The sequence below is a fragment of the Podarcis filfolensis genome, assembly GCF_964270895.1.
Source record: "Podarcis filfolensis genome assembly, chromosome: 14".
Classification (NCBI taxonomy): Eukaryota; Metazoa; Chordata; class Lepidosauria; order Squamata; family Lacertidae; genus Podarcis; species Podarcis filfolensis.
Window position 1 is genome coordinate 26,235,381 of NC_139616.1, and position 24,455 is coordinate 26,259,835.

The window sequence follows — 24,455 nt, forward strand, 5'->3', positions numbered from 1 at the left end:
TGGCCCTATAGATACTGTTGTTGGACTGTAATTTCCATCACTCTTGATGATTTTCTCCGCTGGCTGGGGCTTATGGGTGATACTCCACAGTTGCTACATAGTTACTACAGATCTGTGAGTAGTAGAACCTGACTTTTCAGGACATGATTCAACTTGCCCACGGAATCCACATGATTCTGTTTGTATGCTTTCCGGTTGCTTTTCTGAAAACAAGCAAACAAAACAGATAATATCTATCTTTCCTGTTACCTATAAGCATTCCTAGACGATAAAGCCTATCTTGCATTTTAGTAAACTATTTTAAATCATTTTCCAAATCTGTTGCCTTTGGGGGGAATGTCCTTTTCAATGTAGCCTGCTATCTGTCCTGCTTATTATTACGAATCTCCTTTTGCTTACATGTCTCAAGGCAATTTGCAGACATATCTTAGGGACCTGGGAAGCTGCCTTATACTGAGCCCAGACCATTGGTGCATTTAGCTCAATACGGCCTACACTGACTGGCAGCAGCTCTCCAGAGTTTAAGGGTTCTATTTCCGCCCCACATTGAAATGCCATCAAGAACTGAACATGGGGTTTTCTTCAGGCAAAGCAGATGCTCCTATCGCTAAGCTAGGGTTCTTACCAGTATCATAAAATGATATTGGAAACAGGTTTAAAAACTACACAGAATGAACACCTGATCTTAAAAAGCTTGTTGAATCAAAAGGTTTTCAATTCCCCCCCCCCCCCCCGGAAATTAGAGATAGGGTGTGTACCTATCATTAAGTGTACAGTGGTACCTCAGGTTAAGTACTTAATTCGTTCCGGAGGTCCATTCTTAACCTGAAACTGTTCTTAACCTGAAGCACCACTTTAGCTAATGGGGCCTCCTGCTGCTGCCGCGCCGCCGGAGCACCGTTTCTGTTCTCATCCTGAAGCAAAGTTCTTAACCCGAGGTACTATTTCTGGATTAGCAGAGTCTGTAACCTGAAGCGTATGTAACCTGAGGTACCACTGTATAGCTAATAGATAGGATTTTACACTGGAAACCTCTTAGAAGCCAGCTTGGCAATTAAGTAGTATATAGTTTTTTTATTATCAATATTAATGTTTATAGCCATACATAACTAAAGAGCAACCGTTTCTAAAAAAAATATATTCCTGGCCTGGTTGCCTGCAGGAGATTTCTTATTCACCCCAGGCGACTACTTGCAAGCCTAGTCTGGTGGGATCACTTCTTCAGCGGAGAGCCTCTCCTGTCAAGTAGATTGCAAGGCAGTGAAGGAGTTCATTTTAGGTTTCCTCCTGTCTCATTCCCACAATGTCATTGTGTTGTCTGGTGTCCTGTGACCTGGAGAATTCAATCATGTCATCTTTCTAAATTAACAGCTGCAAGCGAAGCTTTTATAGCAGGCGTAGGGCTGGTGCCTCTCTCCCGGATCCCGAGGCCTGTGCCTCTCGCAGAGACCCCTCTTCATTAATAAGCAAAGCATCTTTTAGCATTTGAGATATTACATAGCGCTCTTTAAATAGTTCCCCTGGCGCTTTTGCCCTTCAGGCAAACACATCCATCAAGTGACTATCACAGACACTTATCGGCATTATGAAGTGCGGATGATACGTGGAAATGCATTTTCTTTAATTTTGTTTCGGTAATCTTTCTGTCACGCTCGGTTTGAGGCATAACCGCTCTCCGAGCTAGACGCTGCTGTGTTAAGGGGAGAAGCCATTGTTAGGCCTAAGCCTGCAAGAGGGTCCAGCTGGTGGAGCTGACAGTGGGTGACACTAGATCTGCCTCGAGGGGAAAGGCCTTCGTACCTCTGCGGTAGACCACCTGCTCTGCATGCAGAAGGTCCCAGGTTCAGTCCTGGCAGCATCTCCAGGTGGGGCTGGGGAGAGACTCTCGCCTGAAATCCTAGAGTGCTGCTGCTGGTCAGTGTAGACAATAATAAGTTAGATGAACTCGTGGCGACAGAAGGGTAAATTACCGTATTTTTTGCTCTATAAGACTCACTTTTTCCCTCCTAAAAAGTAAGGGGAAATGTGTGTGCGTCTTATGGAGCGAATGCAGCCAGCGCAGCTATCCCAGAAGCCAGAACAGCAAGAGGGATTGCAGCCTTCGCTGCGCAGCAATCCCTCTTGCTGTTCTGGCTTCTAAGATTCAGAATATTTTTTTTCTTGTTTCCCTCCTCCAAAAACTAGGTGCGTCTTATGGTCTGGTGCATCTTATAGAGTGAAAAATACGGTGCTTTTAGATCAGTTGTCAGAGTCAGGCTAAAAGTGCAAGCCCCACTGAGTGGAGTGGGGTTGATTCCTGAGTTGGCCTGTTTCGGGTTCCAGATTAATTGGCGCTCACTTGCTGTGTTATCAAGCAGCTGGGCAGGATTCTTCCCACCAGACTTTATTTTATTATTTCTTGCATTTATATCCCACTTTTCCTCCAAGGAACTCACAGCGCTGCACATAATTCTCTCTCCCCCCCCCCCCATTTTACCCTCACAACAACCCTGTGAGGTGGGTTTGGCTGAGATTGAGTGCCTGGCCAAGGTCACCCAGTGAGCTTTATGGCTGTGTGGGGATCTGATCCCTGGTCTCCCAGGTCCTATTCCAGGACTCTACTCCAGTACACACTGGTTTTCAAATAGACATTGGTTGTGGTGGGATTCAAGGCTATGCCTCCGAAGAGACTCTCAATATTAAACTTTTAAGCATCTAGGTAGCCAGGTATGAAAAAGGGTGTGTTCATGGCTCTCCTGACTTAGTGCAGCCTTCCCCAACCTTATACCCTCTGGAACTACAACTCGCATCAGCCCCAGGAAAGTATGGATGCTGTCCCATCAGCCTCAGCATCATACAACTGATGGGAGATGTTGTCCATGGCATCTGAAAGGCGTGCGATGCCAACAGTAGCTGGTTCCATTGGCAAATGTGTCATGGCCCTAAAAATGTTGGCAGCCCCTGGAGTGTAAAGGGTTAGTCTAGTGATTTCCAAAGTGGGTGGTACCCTCCAGGAGTGGTGGTGGTGGTGGGATTCTCTAGGGGGCCGCTTAGAGGCAAGGGGGTGATGGTGGGTGTGGGTGTGTGCGTGCACGCGCGCACTGGAGGTGTAATTGTCAACAAAATGTGAAAATCTGTTATCACCGGATCCAGTTCATCAGCTTTGTTGAATTAATTAAACTAAATGGTTTTAATTGGATTTGGAATAAATGTGCAATTAATTGTGGGTTGTGCAGACCTCTATTCTGAGTAGTGCTTTTTATGGAGTAGGGTAGGGGGGCACAAGGGATGAGTTTATGGAACCAGCTGGCCTGAGAAAATTGGGGACCACTTTGATAGAGGGGAAATAAATGGAGGCAGGACTAAATTGCAGGATCAACAGAATCCCACATGTTTTTACTTGGTAGTCTTCAATGGGGCTTATTTCCAGGAAAGTTCATACAGAACTGCCCAGTTCTTAGGTGCAGTTCTATATTCATTTGTGGATCGTGGAAACCACGGCTCTGAATTAAGCCTTTAGTAGGGTGAGGAGCACTGGGGATTAGAGCTGGGCGATATATTGGTAAATTGTCTGCAACCAGTATGGCATTCAGATCGTGATGTATTCCCAGCTCAAATTGCCTGCAGACAGCCAAAGGTGCAGGCAGGCAGGCAGATGGAGGAAGAAGCAGCCGAGATACATTCCAGAACATTGTGATAGACCAGAATACCGTGGTATTTAGCTGCTGATATATCACATTGTTGAAAACCAGATATCACTGGACCTACTTGGGGATGAGTTTATGGAGCCAAGGGGGCGGTGGCCCGAAAAACATTGTGAGCCACAGGGTTAGTCTGACCCCAGAGGACTCTTCTGCTGTGCTCACATTCATATGCTGTGTCTTCTTCCCCTGTGTCACAGGCGTGCCACTCTCAACGCAGTGGGGGCCGCAGGGCTACTTCTACCCCATCCAGATTGCCCAATATGGGCTCAGCCATTACAGCAAGAACCTGACCGAGAAGCCTCCTCACGTGGAGGTGTATGAGACGGCCGAGGAGAAGGACCAAAACAGCCACACTGCGGACTGGACGGTACCCAAAGGCAGCTCTGTCACGACGATGCTGGACAAGTCCAGGTTCACAAACGTCAAGCAATTTGTTGTCCCAGGTGGGTCAGTTCAAAGGAGACGGTAGGTCTGGCCGGATCCTGCAGGGCTTTTCTTACATTCCCGTGACATAGGGTGTGGCTTTATATAAATACACACATTCACTTCTCCATTATTCCATTTCTTTTCATGCTGAAAGGTGTGTGCAGGGGGAAACATTCCCCGCCCCCAAGAAAATTAATGATTATATGCAACATTTCTTCTCTTTCCCCCACACCCAGAAAATTAATGATTATATGCAACATTTCTTCTCTCCCCCCCCCCCCCCCGGTTTGCTTTGTATGAAGACAGGCTCATTAATAGGGGCATAATGTATTTCCCCCAACTAATCAATAGCCATTAGAATTAATGAGTCCATTACTTTAAAAGGCAACGAAGTAATTTTAGTCAGCGCCTTAGGCTGGGGTCTCTAAGGCGAAAGCAGTAAAAGTCTCCCTTCTCTTTGTAGTCGGTGGAGCATCCAGGAAGGCTGGATCTCTAAGGTGTGCTCCTCTCCCACTTCATCAGCTACGGAGTAATCCTTGGGCTTCTCAGAGGCCAGTGTAGGAGCAGGATGCTGGACTGGGGGGGGGGGGGGCTTTGATCCAGCCCAGCAACCAAGCTGGACTTGATGGGCCACTGGCTCTTCTTATGTTCTTACTTGCCAGAAACATCTAACTGGCTGTTGTGGGGAACAGGACCTTGAACTGGACAGAGCTCTGGCTTGATCCAGGGTGCCCATACTTGCATTTGTAACTAATTAATAATGAACAGAATCAAAGTTGAAATGCTAATTTCATGCTATTGATTCGAATGTCCTTGGCAGTGCATGAGAACAGGTGTTGTGGCTGGCAAGCTGCTTTCTTGATGCCTATCTGTCAATACTTTGGGGGAAAAGAAAGATCCATCCTGTGTTGTAGTTTTGCTCCATAACCAACCCCTTACCCTTTGTATTCCCTGTCAGAAAATTCCGAGGGCGCCTCTCTGCAGCTGGGGAACACGAGGGACTTCATTATTTCCTTCGACCTCAAGCTCATCACCAACGGGAGCATCTCGGTGGTCCTGGAGACCACAGAGAAGAACCAGCTGTTCCGCGTGCACTATGTCTCCAACACCCAGCTGATAGCTTTCAAGGATAGAGACATTTACTACGGCATCGGGCCCAGGACTAGCTGGAGCACGGTCACCCGAGACCTTGTGACCGACCTGAGGAAGGGGGTCGGCCTCTCCAACACGAAGGCCGTCAAGCAGACTAAGATCATGCCCAAGAGGGTGGTCCGCTTAGTGGTGAAGGGACACGGCTTCATCGACAACGTCACCATCTCGGCCACGGCCCACATGGCGGCCTTTTTCGCCGCTAGCGACTGGCTGGTGAGGAACCAGGATGAGAAGGGTGGTTGGCCGATCATGGTGACCCGGAAGCTGGGGGAAGGCTTCAAGTCCCTGGACCCCGGGTGGTACTCTGCCATGGCGCAGGGCCAGGCCATTTCCACCTTGGTTCGGGCCTACCTCTTGACGAAAGACCACACGTTCCTCAGTGCGGCTCTGCGGGCCACGGCGCCTTACAAGCTCTCCTCAGAGCAGCGTGGCGTGAAGGCCGTCTTCATGAACAAGCACGACTGGTATGAGGAGTACCCCACGTCGCCTAGCTCCTTTGTCCTGAACGGGTTCATGTATTCCCTCATTGGGCTGTACGACTTGAAGGAGACAGCGGGAGAGAAGCTGGGGAAGGAGGCCAAGCTCCTGTACGAGCGGGGCATGGAGTCCCTCAAGGCCATGCTCCCTCTCTACGACACGGGCTCAGGGACCATCTATGACCTCCGCCACTTCATGCTTGGGACAGCCCCGAATTTGGCCCGGTGGGACTATCACACCACCCACATCAACCAGCTCCAGCTCCTCAGCACCATCGACGAAACGCCCCTTTTCAAAGAGTTTGTCAAGAGGTGGAAGAGCTACCTGCGAGGAGGCAGGGCGAAGCACAATTGAGCCCAGCTCACAACCAAAATGGAGTTTCCCCCCGTCTGCGGTGCTTGGCAGCCGCCATCTTTAAAGCAGAGTGAAGGTGGTGCCCAGACCCTCTGTGTGCGTGTGTGTGTGTGTGCGTGCGTACTTGTGTTTTGTTTTTTTGAACAGACTCTATTTTCAAAGAAGTGATCCTTAAAACTCATCTTTTTTAAACGATTGCATTCCAGCGGATGAATCCTTTATAGAGTGGGGAGGTAAAATTACAAAGCAGGCATCTGATCAAAGGACAAAGTTTAGCAAACTTGTTTACGTTTCCACAGCGGTCCATTATGGTACTTGTGCATAATATAAAATGTTTTCTGGGGGGTGGCGGGAAATCACAAAAGCTATAATGGTTTTTATAGCCCAGTATTGGTCAGAAAAAAGTAGAATATGGCCTCTCTCTTTTTTTCTTTTTCTTTTTTTAAAAATGGATGGGTGCAGAAATGGGATTTTCACTTGGGGGTGGAGTGGAAAACAGTGTGCCATGCCAGAAATCTCTCTTAACTCTTATCCCAGAGAGTGGGTGATGTCTTTATTTCATTCTACATATATTTCCCTTTGGTGGGAAATTTCAGAGCTGTTTGTGTTGAAATTCTGTATATTGCGAAATACTTCAAATGTCCAGTTTCTTAAAAGATGTACAAATGGGATTAAAAAAACAACACCACACTATTAGTGGTGAGGATTCACTGGGAAATTTCTGTGAAAACTCCGTGGCTACTCGGGAGAGCTGGTGCAGGGGATGTCTGTGCCTCAGTACCACTCCCATTTCCTTGCACAGGGACCTCCCAGTGGGCAAGTTCGAATGTGTGTTTTTCTTACTCTGTTCCATAAGCATCCGACCATTACAAGCAGGACCAGCTGTCAGCACAAAAACATGGTCACCTTCTCTCAAACTGGTTCTGCCGCCACCTTTTCAAGCTTGGCCATTCCTTTTCCTTGCTTCCAGATGAGCTAAGACCTCTTCTGGTGAGAGCGGGAGGCTGCTTCCCTCCTGATCATTTACAGCAGGTGTGGGGGACCTTTGACCCTCTGGGTGCTGCCGAACTACAGCTCCCATCAGCCGCAGCAAGCATGGCCAGCGGCTCAGGGACAACGGAAGCGGTCGTTCAGCAACATCTGGATGGCCGAAGGTTCCCCACATCTGGTTTTTACAGGGTTTCCTTTCCATGTAAGCCATTCTGTCCCGGGGGGGGGGCTCAGGCTCTGTCCTCCTGGTGTTTGGGGTGCCACCCCCCACCATCCCCAAGCACTGCTTGTGCTGGCTGGAAGTTGTCCCCCAAAACATCTGGAGGGCACCAAGCTGAAGAAAACTAGTCTAGGGTACTGTTGAAACCAGGTACAATTCATGTGGGTGAGGGGGCTGGAAATAATATTTTTTAAGTGGCATTATGTTTGAAGACTGTGGAAGTTTTTCTGCAGCAACTTGCTCTTGAAACTGCTACTGGTAGTTGGAGGGGAGGTGTTTTTTTTTTTTAATGGTTTATTTTGTTTTGGGGAAGTGAAATGAGTATGTATTTATATTTGTCTGTCTGTAAGTCATTCCACTTCTGCCGGCACCATGGTCAACAGCACTTGTTTCGAAAAATTCATTTTTTTTTTCATTGGGATCACGGATATTCATTTGGCATTCTTTCACCATTGTAAAAACTGGCCAGGGGCACAGTCTGCTGGGAAGCTGCACTTGAGAGAGATGGGAATAGATGCCTTTTTCTCCGTGGACCAGCCCTCTTTTTCCAATACTACTGTATCTTCCAGGCTTGTTCAGTGGAGCTTCCATTAAGGCGAGCTCTTGGAGGCTCAGGAAGAGTGCTAATGAGGTGGTGGCTCGATTCTGGCTTGGAAATCCCCTTCCCAGGCTTAGAAACTAGGTCTCTCGCAAATGTCTTGTGCTGTGTGGTATACCCTGCCTTTGGCAAACCGCACTCCCCGTTTCCAGTTGCTGAGAAGTTGGTAGTTGGAGAAATCCAAGCAGGGGACCCTGCAGATTAGAGAGGTCTAAAACGATGGGAAGGGATCTTTCCAAGGATGGTCCAGATCAGAGGTAGCCATTATTGGACTCCAGTTCCCATCAGCCCCAGCCAGCATGGCCCAATGGCCAGTGATGATGGGAGTCAGAGTCCCAACAACACTCAGAGGGCACCACGTTGGCTACCCTGAATCCAGAGGGGCCATGACTTACCAACCCTGCTGTGGCTTTTCATTTCAGTAGGCACAATTGCTGCTGGTAGATGCTTTGGCAGGCTGCCTGAACTTGCCCAGAATCCCGTGTCATTGGCAGCTTGCCCCTCTGTTCCTAATGCTGCGCTTAGATATTCAAATCCCACACTTGTGCATTTCAAGGAAACCAGGCGTTTCAGCTTGGCCATTTTTCTTCGCTCGCTTTGCAGTGTATACAGAAGCACGGAAGCACGCACTATCACTTTACTGGGGAAAGATGTGGGCCGTGGTACTCTCAGATGTTCTGGGCTATAACTCCCCCCCCCCCAAAAAAAAAAATCTGCATGGCACCAGGTTGGTGAAGCTTGCCCTGAGGCACGCTGGTCTGTTGGTACATTAGAAGAACGTTTGAATTCCTAGGTGCTGGCAAGACAGTTTTAAGAGCCAGGGCTCCTACATAGGTCGGCCTCCACTTCCACTGATCTTGGTAAGAAGCTGTTCTGGAGGGGCCCCCAGGTTCTTCCAGAGCAAAAGTTTGGGTACAGCTGTTGCCGACTGTATGTGTTTCGGGGGGGGGGGACTGGAGTGTATGCAAACTACCAAGAGAAAAATAGGGGCATCTGAGGAGTCAGGATTTAGGTGGGGAGGGAGTAAATTCAAGTCCCAGAAGAGAGAAGCCTTAGAATTCCAGTTCTCTTTGAGAGCGTTGCTTTCTGTGCTGATAGCCAGCATATTGAACTGCACTCCCCAAACCAGTCGCCTCCAGATGTTTTGGACTACAGACAGCCTCAGCATCATATGACTGTGCTGGCCGGGGCTGATGGGAGTTGTAGTCCCTAACCTCTGGAGAGCACCAAGTTGTGGAAGGGCTGGTCTGTGTTGCGATGATACCAAAGTGGTCAATTCCAGGGCCTCTTTCCTCTCTAGCAATTGCTTCTGGATGTGAGAGTGCGACTCAAACCGTGGCCAACCAGATTTGGAGCAGCCAGAGCAGACACCTTCGGGGTACTGTTTGGGTGGAGCGTTAGTGCCTTGACCATGCGGCCATAACTTCCTCTTGCAATAGGAAATGAGTATACTTTGTGGCTGGTTGATGGTTCTGTGCTTACGACTCACTGTGGCACTCCCAGGGCTTCCAGATTTTTGTAGGCTTGTCATATTCGTTGGCCCGAGATTGGCAAGTGGAGCAAGCTGGTATTTGGGAAATGAGTGCTGTTCTAGTTGGCACTCAAATTGGCAACCAGCTGCTCTCCACGTGACCCTTTCAGTAGCTGCTCATGGTGGGTGTGATAGAGGTCAGGGAAGCAGAATCTCAGGTAGGCTGTGTTTAGTGGGAATTGGCTTCTGAGAAATAGGGATCTTGATTACTTTAGAACATTGTCTTTGGCTCAGTATGGACAAAGCAGGTTGTATCCAACTATGTCATACTCAAGAGTAGACCTATTAAAATCAGTGAACTTAAGTGAATCAGGCCTGCTGCTTTCAGTGGGTCTCCTCTTGTCGCTCAGTTGGATACAACCCAGTCCTCCTGAGCATTTAAGCATGGCCAGGTGTACCTCTCCCCAACCCCTCAAAGTGCAGAGTGGTCCTCATTTCCTTTTTCAGAGCCATGAGCTGCTCGGCTTCTGAACATACAAAGATTTATTTCAAACCAGAGTTTGGAGCTGATCAGCAAACTCATTCAAGATTATGTGCTAGTTTTGGTGCCGATCCAACACACTGCACCATGGTTAGCTCCCAAAAGGGAAAAGTGTGCGTGCATCAGGGTGGGAAGTTCACAGGAGAGCAGGGAAGGGGATTACAAGAGCCCCAGCAGACTCCCACTTTCCTTCCTTTGCAGGTGCCACATCTACATTTGGGCCCCTGGGCTATTTTTTTCCTCGTTTGTATACATGGGGTGTGGATGTCCAAGTTGCTGTGTCTGGAGGCCAACTATGAGCAATGAGGGAATTCCAAGGAGGCAAAACCGAAGTTTAGTATTGCAAGTTCTCTATTTTATTTTATTTTTTAAAAAGGTAGGGGACAAGAGATGTCATGAATATGGAAGTTACTGTGTTGCAGTTCACAGATCGAAGCCAATGCCTTTTGTTCCCGAGTAGACGCAACCCTTTTTTCCCCTTTTGCATTATTGTGCGACACACAAGCACAACTGGTGTCGAGTTTTTCTTTCCGTCCTTTTGAGGCTTCCACTGAAAATTGCTGCTTTTCGTCCACCTTGCAATTGTATTTCTGACCCCCTCCTTTCCTTTTTCTTTTCTTTTCTTCCCTTTTTACATGCGGGGTTTGAACCATGGGTTTAAATATGCAATAAATTGTTTACAGGATGCCCTTTGGAGGGCAACAAGTCCTTTGTAAAGCTGTACAGACTTTGTGGGTTAAGCACAATGTGCACAGGTTAGTTTTATATGGGGCAAGACATGATTTTTTGCAGTGGGAATGGTCCTATTATGTTTATATATACATATACATATATATATATATATATATATATATATATATATATATATATTAAAAAGTAAACCGATCAACTTTGTGCTTCATGTAAAGCTGCTTTATAAAATTGTAAAATAAAGAGTTTTTAATCTTACGCTGTCACTTGGTGTTCATTCGTTGTGTCAAGAGAGGCAAAAGCCCCAGACTGAATAGAGTCTTAACGGGAAAGCGGACTTCGGAACCAGACGCTCCAACCTTTTTTAAAGGTGGATTAGAGGACGCATTTAAAATCTCATCATATTTTGCAGCATAAAATGGACTAAGGAGAATGTCTTGTGTAGACGCAGAAACTGATTCTAACGCACTGGGTCTTGGTTCTTTGTAGCTGTCTGAGGTTGCAGGGATTCTAATATGTGTTGTTATGTCTGCAGCAGGGTCTCTTGTCTCCAGGGTCTCATGAAAGGGGAGCTTTTTAGCCCCTGAGAAGTCTTCTCGCCCTTGGTTCCCAATCACAGTCAAAGAAGGTAAGTCTGAGGATCAACACCTAGGGTCACCCTGGAGAAAGCACATGGGAAGATCACCGAGGAGTTGTGCATGGTCCAAAGCTAAGCCTTTAGGAACACTGAAAACAAGGTGCTTCCGAATCAAGAGAATGGCGTGCAAGCTCTATTATTATGTTCAGAGGAACTTCAGAGAAAACACATCAAGTCATTCCAAAGCAAGATATTTGAGCACGCCCCATCAGTTACCCATGTATGTGCAGAGCAAATCACTGATCTAACTGAAAGGCAACACAGGCAGATCTGCGTTGATCAATGCAGTGCAACCCTAATTATTATTATTATTGTATAATTAAAAGATTATGCAGTAATCTTAAAAGGTCATATAATCTCATAAAGGGGGCATGGTAGTGAGGGTGTGCGGCTGACTTGTGAAGGGACCCTGCATTTCTGAACTTGCCACTAGGCTACTGGCCACGGGATCGTACTTGAGGTAGCACTGTGGATTGACTGGGATGCTGGACTATGACCAGAAACATGCATTTGGTCCTGAAACTCACTTAGTGGCCTTAGGCCAGTCACTGTCCTTATCTAGCTTAGCCTAGCTTAGCTAGGAGCAGCCAAAGTGGTGTCAGGGTACTTGGGACTACAATTCCCATCAGCCTCAGCCAGCACAGCCAATGGTCAGGGATCATGGGACTTGTAGTCTGCAACATCTGGCAGATCCAGTATGGCTACTTCTGCTCCAGAGGGTGGTTTCAAAGATAAAATGGGGGCAGAGAGCCATTGCGTGCTGGTTGCCCTGAACTCTTTGGAGGAAGGGTGCAGATAAAAATTTAAACCCTAAATATTTAGGAGTTCTTTGCTCTCTGCACAACGGAGCTGTCAAAGTGAGCATTGTACTTTTGAGGGGCCGCCATTCCGCTTTGTCTGAAACCCGCCTCCACGACGAGAACACAAATGTCTCTGCCTCTCTGGGTGACAATATTGATTTTCATCACTCTTGGCAATTTGTTAAGAAGGTCTGCATGGAAAATTGAAGGGAATTTAAATATGTTGTCTTGGTGATGAATCTGAATGTTTGCTGCTCAATTTGTGGTGAAAGGAGATACATTTGCCATCTGCTGGGAATGATTGATGGCTTCCATGACTAGCTTTGGTGCTGTCAGCATGTTAAGCAGCTTGCCTCTTTAATGAATTGCTGCCCTAACTGGAAAAATGGGAGGACTTCTTTAACAGAGAGAGAGAGAGAAGAGAAGAAGGAAAAATAGTCCCCATGCTTAGGATTTGGGCACGGCTAGTTTTATGCACACGTGTTCAACACATCTGCCCAAGCTTTTCCATATCTCATTCAGATGTACCCTAAAAATGCAGTAACCACCCAGGTTCCCCACTAGGGTGGGAAATTTGCAATGTAGAGTGAAGTGCTGGCGAATCATTGAGTCAGAATTGTAGAGCTGGAAGGGACCCTGAGGAACTGGAGATTTTCTGTGAGGTTGATAGGAGGGGAATCACCTAACAGCTCAGCCTGGAGATCACGAGACACTTAATTTCAGACTCGTGGGTTTGAGCCCCACGTTGGGCAAAAAGATTCATGCATCGTAGGGGGTTGGACTAGATGACCCTCATGGTCCCTTCAAACTCTGCCATTCTAGGAATTCCCATCACTCTTGAGAAACTACAGGAGGGTTGGGATACATGAGCCTTCGGGTGTCTTCCAACTCAACAATTCTATGATTCTATAGTTCCCAGGGATTTTTTTTTGGGGGGGGGTAGACCTGAGCGTTAAATCACCCTTCACTTTTGCACACCTGGCTTGCAATGTTGGTGGCAGAGGCCAGCAAAAAGGAATACAGTGGTACCTCGGGTTAAGTAATTCGTTCCAGAGGTCCATTCTTAACCTGAAACTGTTCTTAACCTAAAGCACCACTTTAGCTAATGGGGCCTCCTGCTGCCGGAGCACGATTTCTGTTCTCATCCTGAAGCAAAGTTCTTAACCCGAGGTAATATTTCTGGGTTAGCAGAGTCTAACCTGAAGCGTATGTAACCCGAGGTACCACTGTATTGGAAGCTTCCCTTATACTGAATCAGAAATTCATTCCATATAGTTCAGTAGTTTCTACACTGGCTGGCAGCAGCTCTCCAGGGATTTGCACAGGAGCCTCTCCCAGCCCTACCTGGAGATGGGGATTGAACCTGGGCCTTCTGCATTCAAGGCAGTGAGCTGTGGCCCTTCCCTAATGGCTCTACCTTGATGTCACTGTCGGAGGCAGTATGCTTTGGAATGCAAGCTGCTGGGAACCGCAAGAGGGGAGAAATGTTGCCCTGTGGGCATCTGGTTGGCCACTGTGGGGGAAGGATGGTGGGCTAGATGCGCCCCTTTGGAACTGATCCAGCAGCCAGGCTCTCCAGTTCTTACCGGGGAGGACAGCAAGCCCCTCCAAGGAACAGCCGGATGATGTACGTAGGTTGCTTCTGGTCAGGTCATCTTGGTCAGTCTTCCCCAAACTGGTGTCCTCCAGGTCTTGTTGGACTACAGCTCCCATCAGCTCTGCATGGTGCCATGGCTGGTGGGAGCATGGCATGGCCTATTGGAGTCTGCCACACTGGCTACCCTTGCAATGCATTGGCCCTTTTCCTTTTTGCCAGCATAATATTATGCTGCCATCAGTGGCAGGACCCAGAGGCTGCAAGCGTTTAGCATTCTTGCCAAGCTTTCTTCACCTTTGATGCTTCCTGCTTTGGTCTCCTCTCCCTGGCAGAGTTGTGCTGGTGATATGCCAGCGTAGAGTCGTTCTCCACCCCACCCCTCAAGAATGGCACCTCTTCAAGACTCGTTGGCACCAGACACGACTTTGCCAGCTGGGATCCTGCAGCTCCCCAGCTGGTTGAAATGCAGCACAGGGTTTTTTTCTTTATTGGTTGCTCAGAATTTATATTCCGCCTGGACCGTGAATAGGATTAAAGATCCACCAGTGTTCTGTTTGCTTCCAGCTCAGGGAGTTGAGCTGGTTTATTTATTTATTTAGCATCTTTTAGGTTTGCCACATCTTGAACGGAGGACATCAGTGGGTTTCTTTTTTTGGGGGGGGGGGGGGAGAAGGGATTGACATAACTGGCGATTTTCCAGGCCGTTTGAAGTTTACAAAACCAGTTTGGGAAGCGACTCCTTCTGTCTCCTCACCCACCCCAACTCTCTCATCTGCCTTGGATTAAAACAGCTGCGCAGGCAGACTGAAGCCAAATGTATTAAATGTGACTTTCAATAATATTTTTAATACGTCAACATCAATGTGTGCAAGCAAAAGAGATGGGTTTGGGCTGCATTTATGGAATTATGGAGTTTGAAGGGACCCCAGTGGCCATCTAGTCCAACCCCCCATCGTACAGGAATCACAACTAAACAATTCCTGACAGATGGCCATCTAAGGCCTGTTGAAATTTATGATCCGAAATTGGTCGTGTTTAGCAACTTCAGTGGGTTTGTTCTGAATAGGACTGGCATGAATAAGCACTCTTTGTTGTTGTTTAGTCGTTTAGTCATGTCTGACTCTTTGTGACCCCATGGACCAGAGCACGCCAGGCACTCCTGTCTTCCACTGCCTCCCGCAGTTTGGTCAGACTCATGTTTGTGGCTTCGAGAACACTGTCCAGCCATCTTGTCCTCTGTCGTCCCCTTCTCCTTGTGCCCTCAATCTTTCCCAACACCAGGGTCTTATCCAGGGTGTCTTCTCTTCTCATGAGGTGGCCAAGGTATTGGAGCCTCAGCTTCAGGATCTGTCCTTCCAGTGAGCACTCAGGGCTGATTTCCTTCAGAATGGATAGGTTTGATCTTCTTGCAGTCCATGGGACTTAGGAGCTTGAAATCCAAAGTTTGACAGCAAGGAGAAGCCAAGCCATTGCAGCCGACTGTGGGAAAGAATTCCACAGTTTAACTATGTGAAGAAAGACTTCTCTGTCCTGAATCTTCAAGTGTTCAGCTTCCATTGGTTGTCCACAACTTCTAGGAGAGAGGGAGAAAAACCTTTCACTTTTTCCATGCCACCTAAAGTTTTACTCTCGTGTTACTTCTCACTCACCTTTTCTCTAAACTAAAAAGTCTTGAATGCTGCAACTTTCTGCCTTCCAAGGACTGGGGGACACTGTGCACACAGATCGTTGTTCTAAGTTAAGCACCTGTCTTCAAAACATAAGTGATGCACTTTCAGCTTATGCTTGGGGGCCCAACAGAGACAAACTGGGAAAACTGGAGCATGGAGATATCATTGCTGCTCAACCCTTCAAGTCAGGAATGGGTGTGGTCAGCACGCTTTAAAAAAAAGAAAGAAAGTTGTGGTTATTGAGTTTTCAAAAAACAACATGCAAACAAGACAAACAGTAACAAGACAACTTAGCTGGGATTCCTTCATTTCCGGGGGCTGGACTGGATGAGCCTTTGGGTCCCATTCCAATGATGTTATGACCAGATGCAGCATATTACTGCAGTTGGGATAAAACAAGCAGAAGCTGCAGCACACTCTTGCAGGCATCATAATAGAATAGATTGAGGGCAGGGGCATCGCTAAGGTTGCTTCGCCATGCAGAGACATGTGTCAGGGGCCATGCAGCATCCAATTTATATACAGTGGTCCCTCAGGTTAAATACGCTTCAGGTTACAGATGCTTCAGGTTACAGACTCCGCTAACCCAGAAATAGTACCTCGGGTTAAGAACTGTACCTCAGGATGAGAACAGAAATCGTGCAGCGGCAGCAGGAGGCCCCATTCGCTAAAGTGGTACCTCAGGTTAAGAACAGTTTCAGGTTAAGAATGGACCTCCAGAACAAATTAAGTTCTTAACCTGAGGTACCACTGTATATATAATTCATATAAATGGAGGTCATACAACACCAAAATGGTCTCATTTGGTAACCCCTCTTAGAATCCTGGGAGAAAACCCTGTTTCAGTAGTTGAGGCAAACAAAAGGATCTATTTTTAAAAGGCCCCTGATTTTTTTTGCCGGGGGGGGGTAGCCTCAGAGGTTTTTGACTCCTATACTTGGCATGCCCAGTCTTTTAGGCTCAGTGCTTCCTGCCTTTTGCCCCCACCCACCCCAGCCAAAAAATAAAATCCAAGCTCCTGACTGGGTGGGGACACAGTGCATTTGACAAATCTCCACCCTCCCATAGTTCTGTCCTCCATCTTTGACACCTCCCCTCCCACCAAATCTGTCCTCAGCTTTTTATCTCTGGCAAACTCTGAGCGTGACAAAGAGTTTGTTGGCAAACGGCAATTGGGGGTATTTATAGGCACTTGTTGGTTGCTTGTCTCCCCCTTTTTTTTTTAGGAATGTTAAGAGCCAAACCAATCTGGGGGCTTTGCTGCCCACAAGGAGGAGGATTCATGCAACACGTTGGCGATTAATATGCACAGAACAATAATTATACATACTTTATCAACCTTCTGAGAAAACGACAAAACATTAAACAAAGCCACAAAGTCTTGCAAACCAGACATTATAAGTTTATTTTAGGCTGGGTAGTTCGCAAGTCTCAGGAACAGGGCCTTGCAAGCGGAAGGCAACAGGTTCAATTCCCCGGCAGCATCTCCAGGTAGGGTTGGGAGAGACTCCTGCCTGGAATCCTGGAGAGCTGCTGCTGCCAGCCAGTGTAGACAATACTGGGCTAGATGGACCAACAGTTTGACTTGGTATAAGGCAGCTTTCTCTGGTCCTAGGAAGGAGATTCCCCTCCAGCTCGGGTGCCTGCTGAATATCAGGCCAGGACAAAACAAAACGCCTCTGCCGATCCCCCCACCCATGGAGGAATGACAAGAGGGAGAAGTGGGGAGGGGGAGAGGCTATTTCAGGGTCGCTCTGCATCCAAACTGCTGGCCTGTGCCTTTTTTGGAAGCTGAATCAAACTGCTGACTGGGCAGGAGCCGGCAGCCCTCGCCTCAGCAACCAGGCAGCCATGCAGCAGCAGCTCTCAGAGAGGAGAAGAGGGCCAGCAGGCAGGTCTGCAAAGCATCTGGGCATCTGGGACACGACAGGAAGGGGCTGCTCTGGAGGATGGGAGGTAAGGGGGCACCGGGGGCCTGGGGGTTGGAGAAGCACCACAGGCCTATCCCAGGACTCATATGGAGGGGATGGGGGAACCCCAGCCAGAGCCCGTGTCACCAGTGCATGAGAGACAGTGTGGTGCAGTGGTTAGAGTGTCAGGCTAGAACCTGGGAGAGACCAAGGTTTGAATCCCCACTCAGCCATGAAGCTCACTGGGTGTGATCTGGGCAGGCCAGCCACGGCCTCGCTCAGCCTAACCTACCTCGCAGGGCTGTTGTTGTGGGGATTAAATAATGAGGGAGAGAGAAACATGTACATCCCCTTGAGCTCCTTGGAGAATAAGGAGGGATATAAATGCAAGGGGGGGGGGAATAACTAGCTGTCCAGGGCAGCTGTTTACCAGCTCCATCTGGTACACAGGCTGAGACCCTACCTGCCCGCAGACTGTCTCGCCAGAGTGGTGCATGCTCTGGTTATCTCTCGCTTGGACTACTGCAGTGTGCTCTGCATGGGGCTACCTTTGAAGGTGACCCGGAAACTACAACTAATCCAAAATGTGGCAGCTAGACTGGTGACAGGGAGCGGCCGCCGAGACCATATAACACCGGTCTTAAAAGACCTACACTGGCTCCCAGTATGTTTCCGAGCACAATTCAAAGTGTTGGTGCTGACTTTTAAAGCCCTAAATGGCCTCAGCTCAGTATACCTGAAGGAGCGTCTCCACCCCCATCGTTCAGCCCAGACACTGAGGTCCAGCGCCGAGGGCCTTCTGGCGGTTCTCTCACTGCGAGAAGCCAAGTTACAGGGAACCAGGCAGAGGGCCTTCTTGGTAGTGGCACCCGTCCTGTGGAACGCCCTCCCACCAGATATCAAAGAGAAGAACAACTACCAAACTTTTAGAAGACATCTAAAGGCAGCCCTGTTTAGGGAAGCTTTTAAGGTTTAATAGGTTATTGTAATTTAGTGTTTTGTTGGAAGCCGCCCAGAGTGGCTGGGGAAACCCAGCCAGATGGGCGGGGTATAAATAATAAATTATTATTATATTATTATTATAACTAGGAAAAAGCCTCCCCACTCCACCTGGAGAGAGAGCTGAGACCCTCCCTCAGCATGATGTTTCCCTGCTTCTTTGATCCTTCCCTCTGCATAGGTAGCAAACCTCCTTAGAGTTATTTATTAAATTTATATGCATCCCGTCATCAAGAGACCACAGGAAGAAGGCAGAAATTCTGGAAGGGAGGTGTGCAAAAAGGTTCACCCCACCCTCGCATATCTGGGGGATGAGATATGGATCTTCAACCTGTCAGCTGGTTTGAAACCAGGGCCCTGCGCTGTCATTTAGGGCTGTTGCTAGGGATTTGCAAGACTCAGGCCTGGCGGGGGGTGGGACATGCCCACCAGGCCTGTTTGCATAACATATGCCTATGCTGATTTCTATGTACAGATGCAAATTTCAGCCAACTTCCAGAAGAGGTGGGGAGACCCCAAACTGTGGCTCTTAGTGCTGGGGATGATTCAGAGAAGCATATTTTTGAGCTATGAGGTGTCAGGCAGGTTCTCTGGGGCCAACACCCTGTATGCGGATTGGACAGCCACAAATTAAGATGTGGGGTGGGTCGCTGGGGGTCTTACCAGCCCTGCACTTCATAGCATCTACAGCTTCCTTCACAGATGATTTAAAATTCAGGGAAGAAAGGAGCAACTGATGGGGCGGCGGCAAAGACACCTGCTGGGGGTGTTTGGGCCTGCTGAACCCCTCCCCAGCCATGCACCCCTGTTGGCACAATGGCACAAACGGGAGAGTGGACAGGGGCGCAAATGGAGCTTGGCACCAGCTCAGAACGGCTGTACACAACACCTGAATTGTGCAAGTGGTTGCTTTAGAACCACAGAATCGTCGAGTTGCAAGGGTCAACTGGTCCAACCCCTGCACCCACCCACCCGCAAAAGTGGTTGCACCACCGGGGGAGGGGGGATGAAGCAATGGGCAGCTGCACCTCCTGCTTGAAAGAGCCAGACCAGCGTTGGAAGTTAATGCAGTCCTGCAAAGCCCCCAAGACTCCACTCTCTTTGGGGTGGGAAGGGAATGTGCTGCGCAACGGCGCCACCTGGAGGGCGCCTGGGTGGCGACACGGTCCCAGAGCTAGGATTGCAAACGGGGAAAGAGCCGGAGTCTGTGGCAATGCGCGGGGCATTTTTAACAGAAAGGTGGCATAATAATTTAAGAAAGAATAATGAATGGCAAGGGCACAGGGGAGATTTGTTAGGCTTTGAAGCGGGCACCCCCTTGCCATTACTGCCCGTGGGTCTCTCTCTCCATCACCTCGAGGACCAAACTAAGAACACAGGAAGCCGCCTTATTCCTGTTGGTCCACCTATTTGTCCTTGCGAAGTTTGTTTGTTATTTATTACATTCAGGGCCGGCCCACCCATGAGGCAAGGTGCAGGATTCACCAGGGTAGCAGATTCTGATGTCAATCGTTCTTCCCTCCTTGTTCCACATGCAGATCTTCCCTCCCCTGCCAGGGAGGGTGTGTGTGTGTGCCATTTTGGGATCCGCCTCAGGTGCCAAAATGTCTTGGGCTGCCCCTGATTACATTTATATTCCACCTGTTCTTCCAAGGAGCTCAAGGTGGTGCATATGTTTCTCCAACTTCCCATTTTATCCCCATAACAACCCTGTGAGGTAGGTTAGGCTGAGTGTGAGTGACTGGCCCAAGGGTCACCCAGGGAGCTTCCTGGCTGAATGGGCATTCAAATCCGGGTCGCCCAGGTCCTAGTTCAACACTCTAACCATTACACTACACTGGTGAAATGTTGGTGGTGTACATTTGACAGCAAGAAGAAACCGAGCCTTTGGTGTCATCGGCCTGGCCCTGTGGAACTCTCTGCCACTGGAGATTCAGCAGGTGCACCTTCTGCTTCTACTTTTAGGCACCTGCTGAAATGTTTTCTATTCCATCAGGCTTAGGCAAGCAGGCAATGGAGAATACATCTCTCCATAAGCGTAACCGGTTTCTGATTTAAACTTTGTTATATCTAAATTGAAAATCCTGCATGGATCTCCTTGGGAAACCAGTTTCAAGCAGCTTCAGAGAGGCCCTCATAGCTGTTATGGAGCAGGATCGGTCCAGGCCAGCCTGGTCTGGCACAGCCGAGTCTAGCTGACGTGCAATGAACTCAGCTGGTGACTGTGATGCTTTGCCACGGGGTAAATGATTGATCTGGCTCCCGCTTATGACTTTTCTCCCAGGCACAGGACGGGTAGAGGCTGTTTCTGGGTGCACTTGGAGGGCGTCACTCTAGGGGGACACACAAAAAACCACAAGATCACTGAATATGGATTAGAAGCTCCTCAGGCCCTTACCCTGGGCACATACAGAGTAGGGGCTTCAGTACCTTGCAGAATTCCTTGTTCTTCCTCACAAAGGAGAAGGTTGTGTGCAAAAGCCTGTTTGCTAGCCTATATTTCTTATTCAGGTTGCAGAATTTGAATTTTTCCTGACATAATCTTGGTATGTAATGTAATGGAGACCACAAGCTGTCCACCCCCCAAGAGTGAAGTTGAGCCCTGTAGGGTGACCCCAAATTCTCAGCAGCTGAGATTGAACCTGCAAAGATGTCAAGTCATTAATCCCTCCTAAAGAGAAAGATTTTATTTATTTATTTGGCTATGAGAAAATCAACTCACAACCAAACTGGGTGCTGGGGTTACAGTCTCACATTTGCAAAAGCATCTTGTTTATTGATTTCAAAACATTTGCCTATCATGGGATTGTAATAAAACCTCTAAGTGCTTTACAAAACAAAAAACACCCCAGACTTTAAAAGTGTCAAGGAAAGACAGTTCAAAACAAGCATTTATAAAGTTTCAAAAGATAATTAAAATCAACGGCAAACAGAAAGATCGAAATGCATGCCTGCATTCTCCATGTATAAACAGGGTTTGCTAAATGAAAATGTTTTTAGCAGGCACTGAAAAGAGTACAGTAAAAGCACCTGCCTGGTGTCAAGAGGCAGGGAGTTCCAAAGGCTAGGTGCTGCTACACTAAAAGAACAATTCCTTGCAGGTGTGCTATATGCATACTCAGCATGCTGGCTGACGGGTGGTGCGGCTGGCAGATATAACAACAACAGCCTACCCTGCGATGTTTTCATTTCCCCTCATGACTAGCTGCACAAAGCAGTCCAGAACCGAGGTTCAAATAATCCTGAGCAATGTCACCATCAGTGCAGGGGTCCATTGCTCTGACTGTTGCAGGGCATGTGGGGAGGGAGAAGTGGCCCCCACCTGAGCTGGGCCTAATAAGACACCACCACCACCACCCGGCTTTGTTTCGTGACGTATGATGCCCACCGCTGTCGCTGCCTCTAATTGCTTCCTGTGGATTTGTCTTGAGTCCTGCTGATCCAAACAGCCTCAGGTGTTTTGCTTTAATTGAACCATCCTGAAATCCTGCACAGGTTGCAGAAGTCTATGAGCCACCCTTTGCGCCCCACATGGGCTTAGACGAACAAAGTGGCTGGCTTGCCAGGAGACGGACCAGGAAGACAGCCTGTAATTGGCAGCACCTGATCTCTTGCTTTGGTGAAGGAGGAGGGATCTGAAGGGAGATGCAGAGGGGAGAGAAATATCTACCCCTGGATTTCTCCAAAGTAGATGGCTGGGATCTCAAATGGACTGAGACTTCCACCCACCCACCACAGCTGATGCCTCCCTAGCCATGCTTCCACAGAAGCAATTACCACTCTCAAGTGCATTCCCTAATAGAATCATGGAATTGTAGCGTTGGAAGGGACATCAAGGGTCATCTAGCACAACCCCCTTGGCAAAGCAGGAATCTCAGCTCAAGAATCCCTGACAGATGGCCATCCGACATCTGCTTTAAAAAGTGCTGCACCAACAAGCACAAAACAACCCCTTTGCAGCACCACAAATCCAGCTTAACGGTGTATCACTGGAAAATGTTGATCACTTCTATCTGGGCAGCTATCTTTCCACAAGGGCTGACGTTGATGCTGAAATCCACTGGTCGCGCTCCCCTAAATCTGCCTCTGGTGGGGCAGGGGGGGGTCTGTCCACATTCTCTTTTCTACACCACTCTTTGAGGTGTAGCAACAGTAGCAGCCACAGCAAAGGACTCCCTTTGCAGCTGGATACTGTTGTGAGGTGAGCAGTGATTTCTGGCATCATATGGGGGGAGATATTTTCCAGCCCGAGCAGCCTACTGAGGGCCACACTCCAGTGATGTCTGGAGCCAGAAGCAAGAGGTGCGACTCATAACTTTGTTCAACTAAAAAGTCAGAGGTTTCCAGTGCATACACAACTCTCCATCTTCTTCTTTTTTATTGTAATTAATAAATATTTATTATTTCATTAAATAATACAAGAATGTCAAAAAAAGAAATAAAACACAAATTTCAAATATATGCATATTAACATAATTATTTACATATTGCAAAACAATGTTTAGAAAAAAAGAGAAGAAAAAAAGAAAAGTTAGAAAACAGAAAAATATTTACCATAAACAATAATTTCAAATTTGTACTTACACACAAGTATGTATTACCATGTTACAAAATACAAATCTTGATTAAAATATTTTAAAAGACTTCCACCACCTACACCACACGTCTTTTATACCTATTTCCCCTTAACCTCTGTTCTTCATATCCTTCCTATAAGTTTTTCCCTGATCTATTACTTTATATTCTTTAAATTCTTCACAAAGTTAGTCTATTATTTTTTTTAAATACATATTTATTAAGGTTTTACAAAACAAAGAATTCATCATTTCAAAATGTATCATTTCCATACATAAAGCTCAAGAAAAACAAAAATATATGACAGAAAAAAAGAAAAGAAGAAAAATAGAAAAACAGAAAAAAGAAAAACACTCTTTCTTAAATTTATAAAGTTCCATGCCCCTCTGTCTTGACCTCCTCACATCCCCCTTTTTTGTGTTCCACTTTACTCCAATCAGATTCAGCAAATTCAAAACCTTGTTTCAACCATACTTAATGTTATATTCTAATTATTATGTCCCCATTTTCCATTTTTTTAATCCATACCTCATCTTATAAAATATGACATAATATTGTTCTGTTCATAACCCCTTATCCTTTTTTTCTTAGATTCTTCTTTTCACACACCTTTGACCAAAGTCACACAAACCCTGTTACTTTTACTTCCCACATCCTATTGACACTCAAAGATTTTACAGTGTTTTTGTAGATAGTCCTTAAACTTTTTCCAGTCCTGTTCCATCGATTCTTCTCCCTGGTCACGGATTCTGCCAGTCATTTCAGCCATCTCCATGTAGTCTATCACTTGCATCTGCCATTCCTCCACGGTGGGTAGATCCTGTGTCTTCCAATATTTAGCTAAAAGTATTCTTGCTGCTGTTGTTGCATACATAAAGAATGTTCTGTCTTTCTTTGGCACCCATTGGCCAACTATGCCCAAGAGAAAGGCCTCTGGTTTCTTAGGGAAGGTACTTTTAAATACTTTCTTAAGTTCGTTATATATCATTTCCCAGAAAGCCTTAACTCTTGGGCAAGTCCACCAGAGGTGAAAGAATGTTCCCTCAGCTTCTTTACATTTCCAACATTTATTGTCAGGCAGGTGATAAATTTTAGCAAGCTTGACTGGGGTCATGTACCACCTGTAAATCATTTTCATAATGTTCTCCTTTAAGGCAATACATGCCGTAAATTTCATACCGGTGGTCCACAACTGCTCCCAATCAGCAAACATAATATTATGACCTAGATCCTGCGCCCATTTGATCATTGCTGATTTGACCGTTTCATCCTGCGTGTTCCATTTCAACAGCAAGTTATACATCTTTGACAAAATCTTAGTTTTTGGTTCTAACAGTTCTGTTTCCAATTTCGATTTATCCACCTGGAAGCCAATTTTTCTATCCAAATTATAGGCCTCTCTTATTTGATAGTAATGAAGCCAATCTCGCACTTTGTCTTTTAATTTTTCAAAACTCTGCAGTTTCAATCTGTCACCTTCTTGTTCCAAAATTTCCCAATATTTTGGCCATTTAGCCTCCATATTGAGCTTTTTCTGAGCCTAAATTCTTCACAAAGTTAGTCTAAACACAACCAAATTTTTGTGGTTGAGCCTGGTTATGCAAATATTCATTTAAACATTGCCTCCATCTTCAGTTCAGGCAGGGCAGAGGCATGAGTACAAAA

General features: G+C 47.1%; 2 protein-coding genes across 5 annotated transcripts in view; both read left to right on the top strand.

Annotated features, from left to right (window-relative positions):
* The window catches only part of GLCE (glucuronic acid epimerase), a 63,980-nt gene extending 53,120 nt beyond the window's left edge, over positions 1-10,860 (top strand). For all 4 annotated transcript variants that reach the window (XM_083586593.1, XM_083586594.1, XM_083586595.1 and 1 more), the window contains 2 exons: positions 3,881-4,126; positions 5,068-10,860. In XM_083586593.1, coding sequence (XP_083442719.1) covers positions 3,881-4,126; positions 5,068-6,092 — 1,271 coding nt within the window. In that variant the 3' untranslated portion in view covers positions 6,093-10,860. The remainder of the gene's footprint in view (positions 1-3,880; positions 4,127-5,067) is intronic.
* MAP2K5 (mitogen-activated protein kinase kinase 5) overlaps positions 1-24,455 on the top strand; it is a 933,658-nt gene that overhangs the window by 700,044 nt on the left and 209,159 nt on the right. The window lies entirely within an intron of this gene.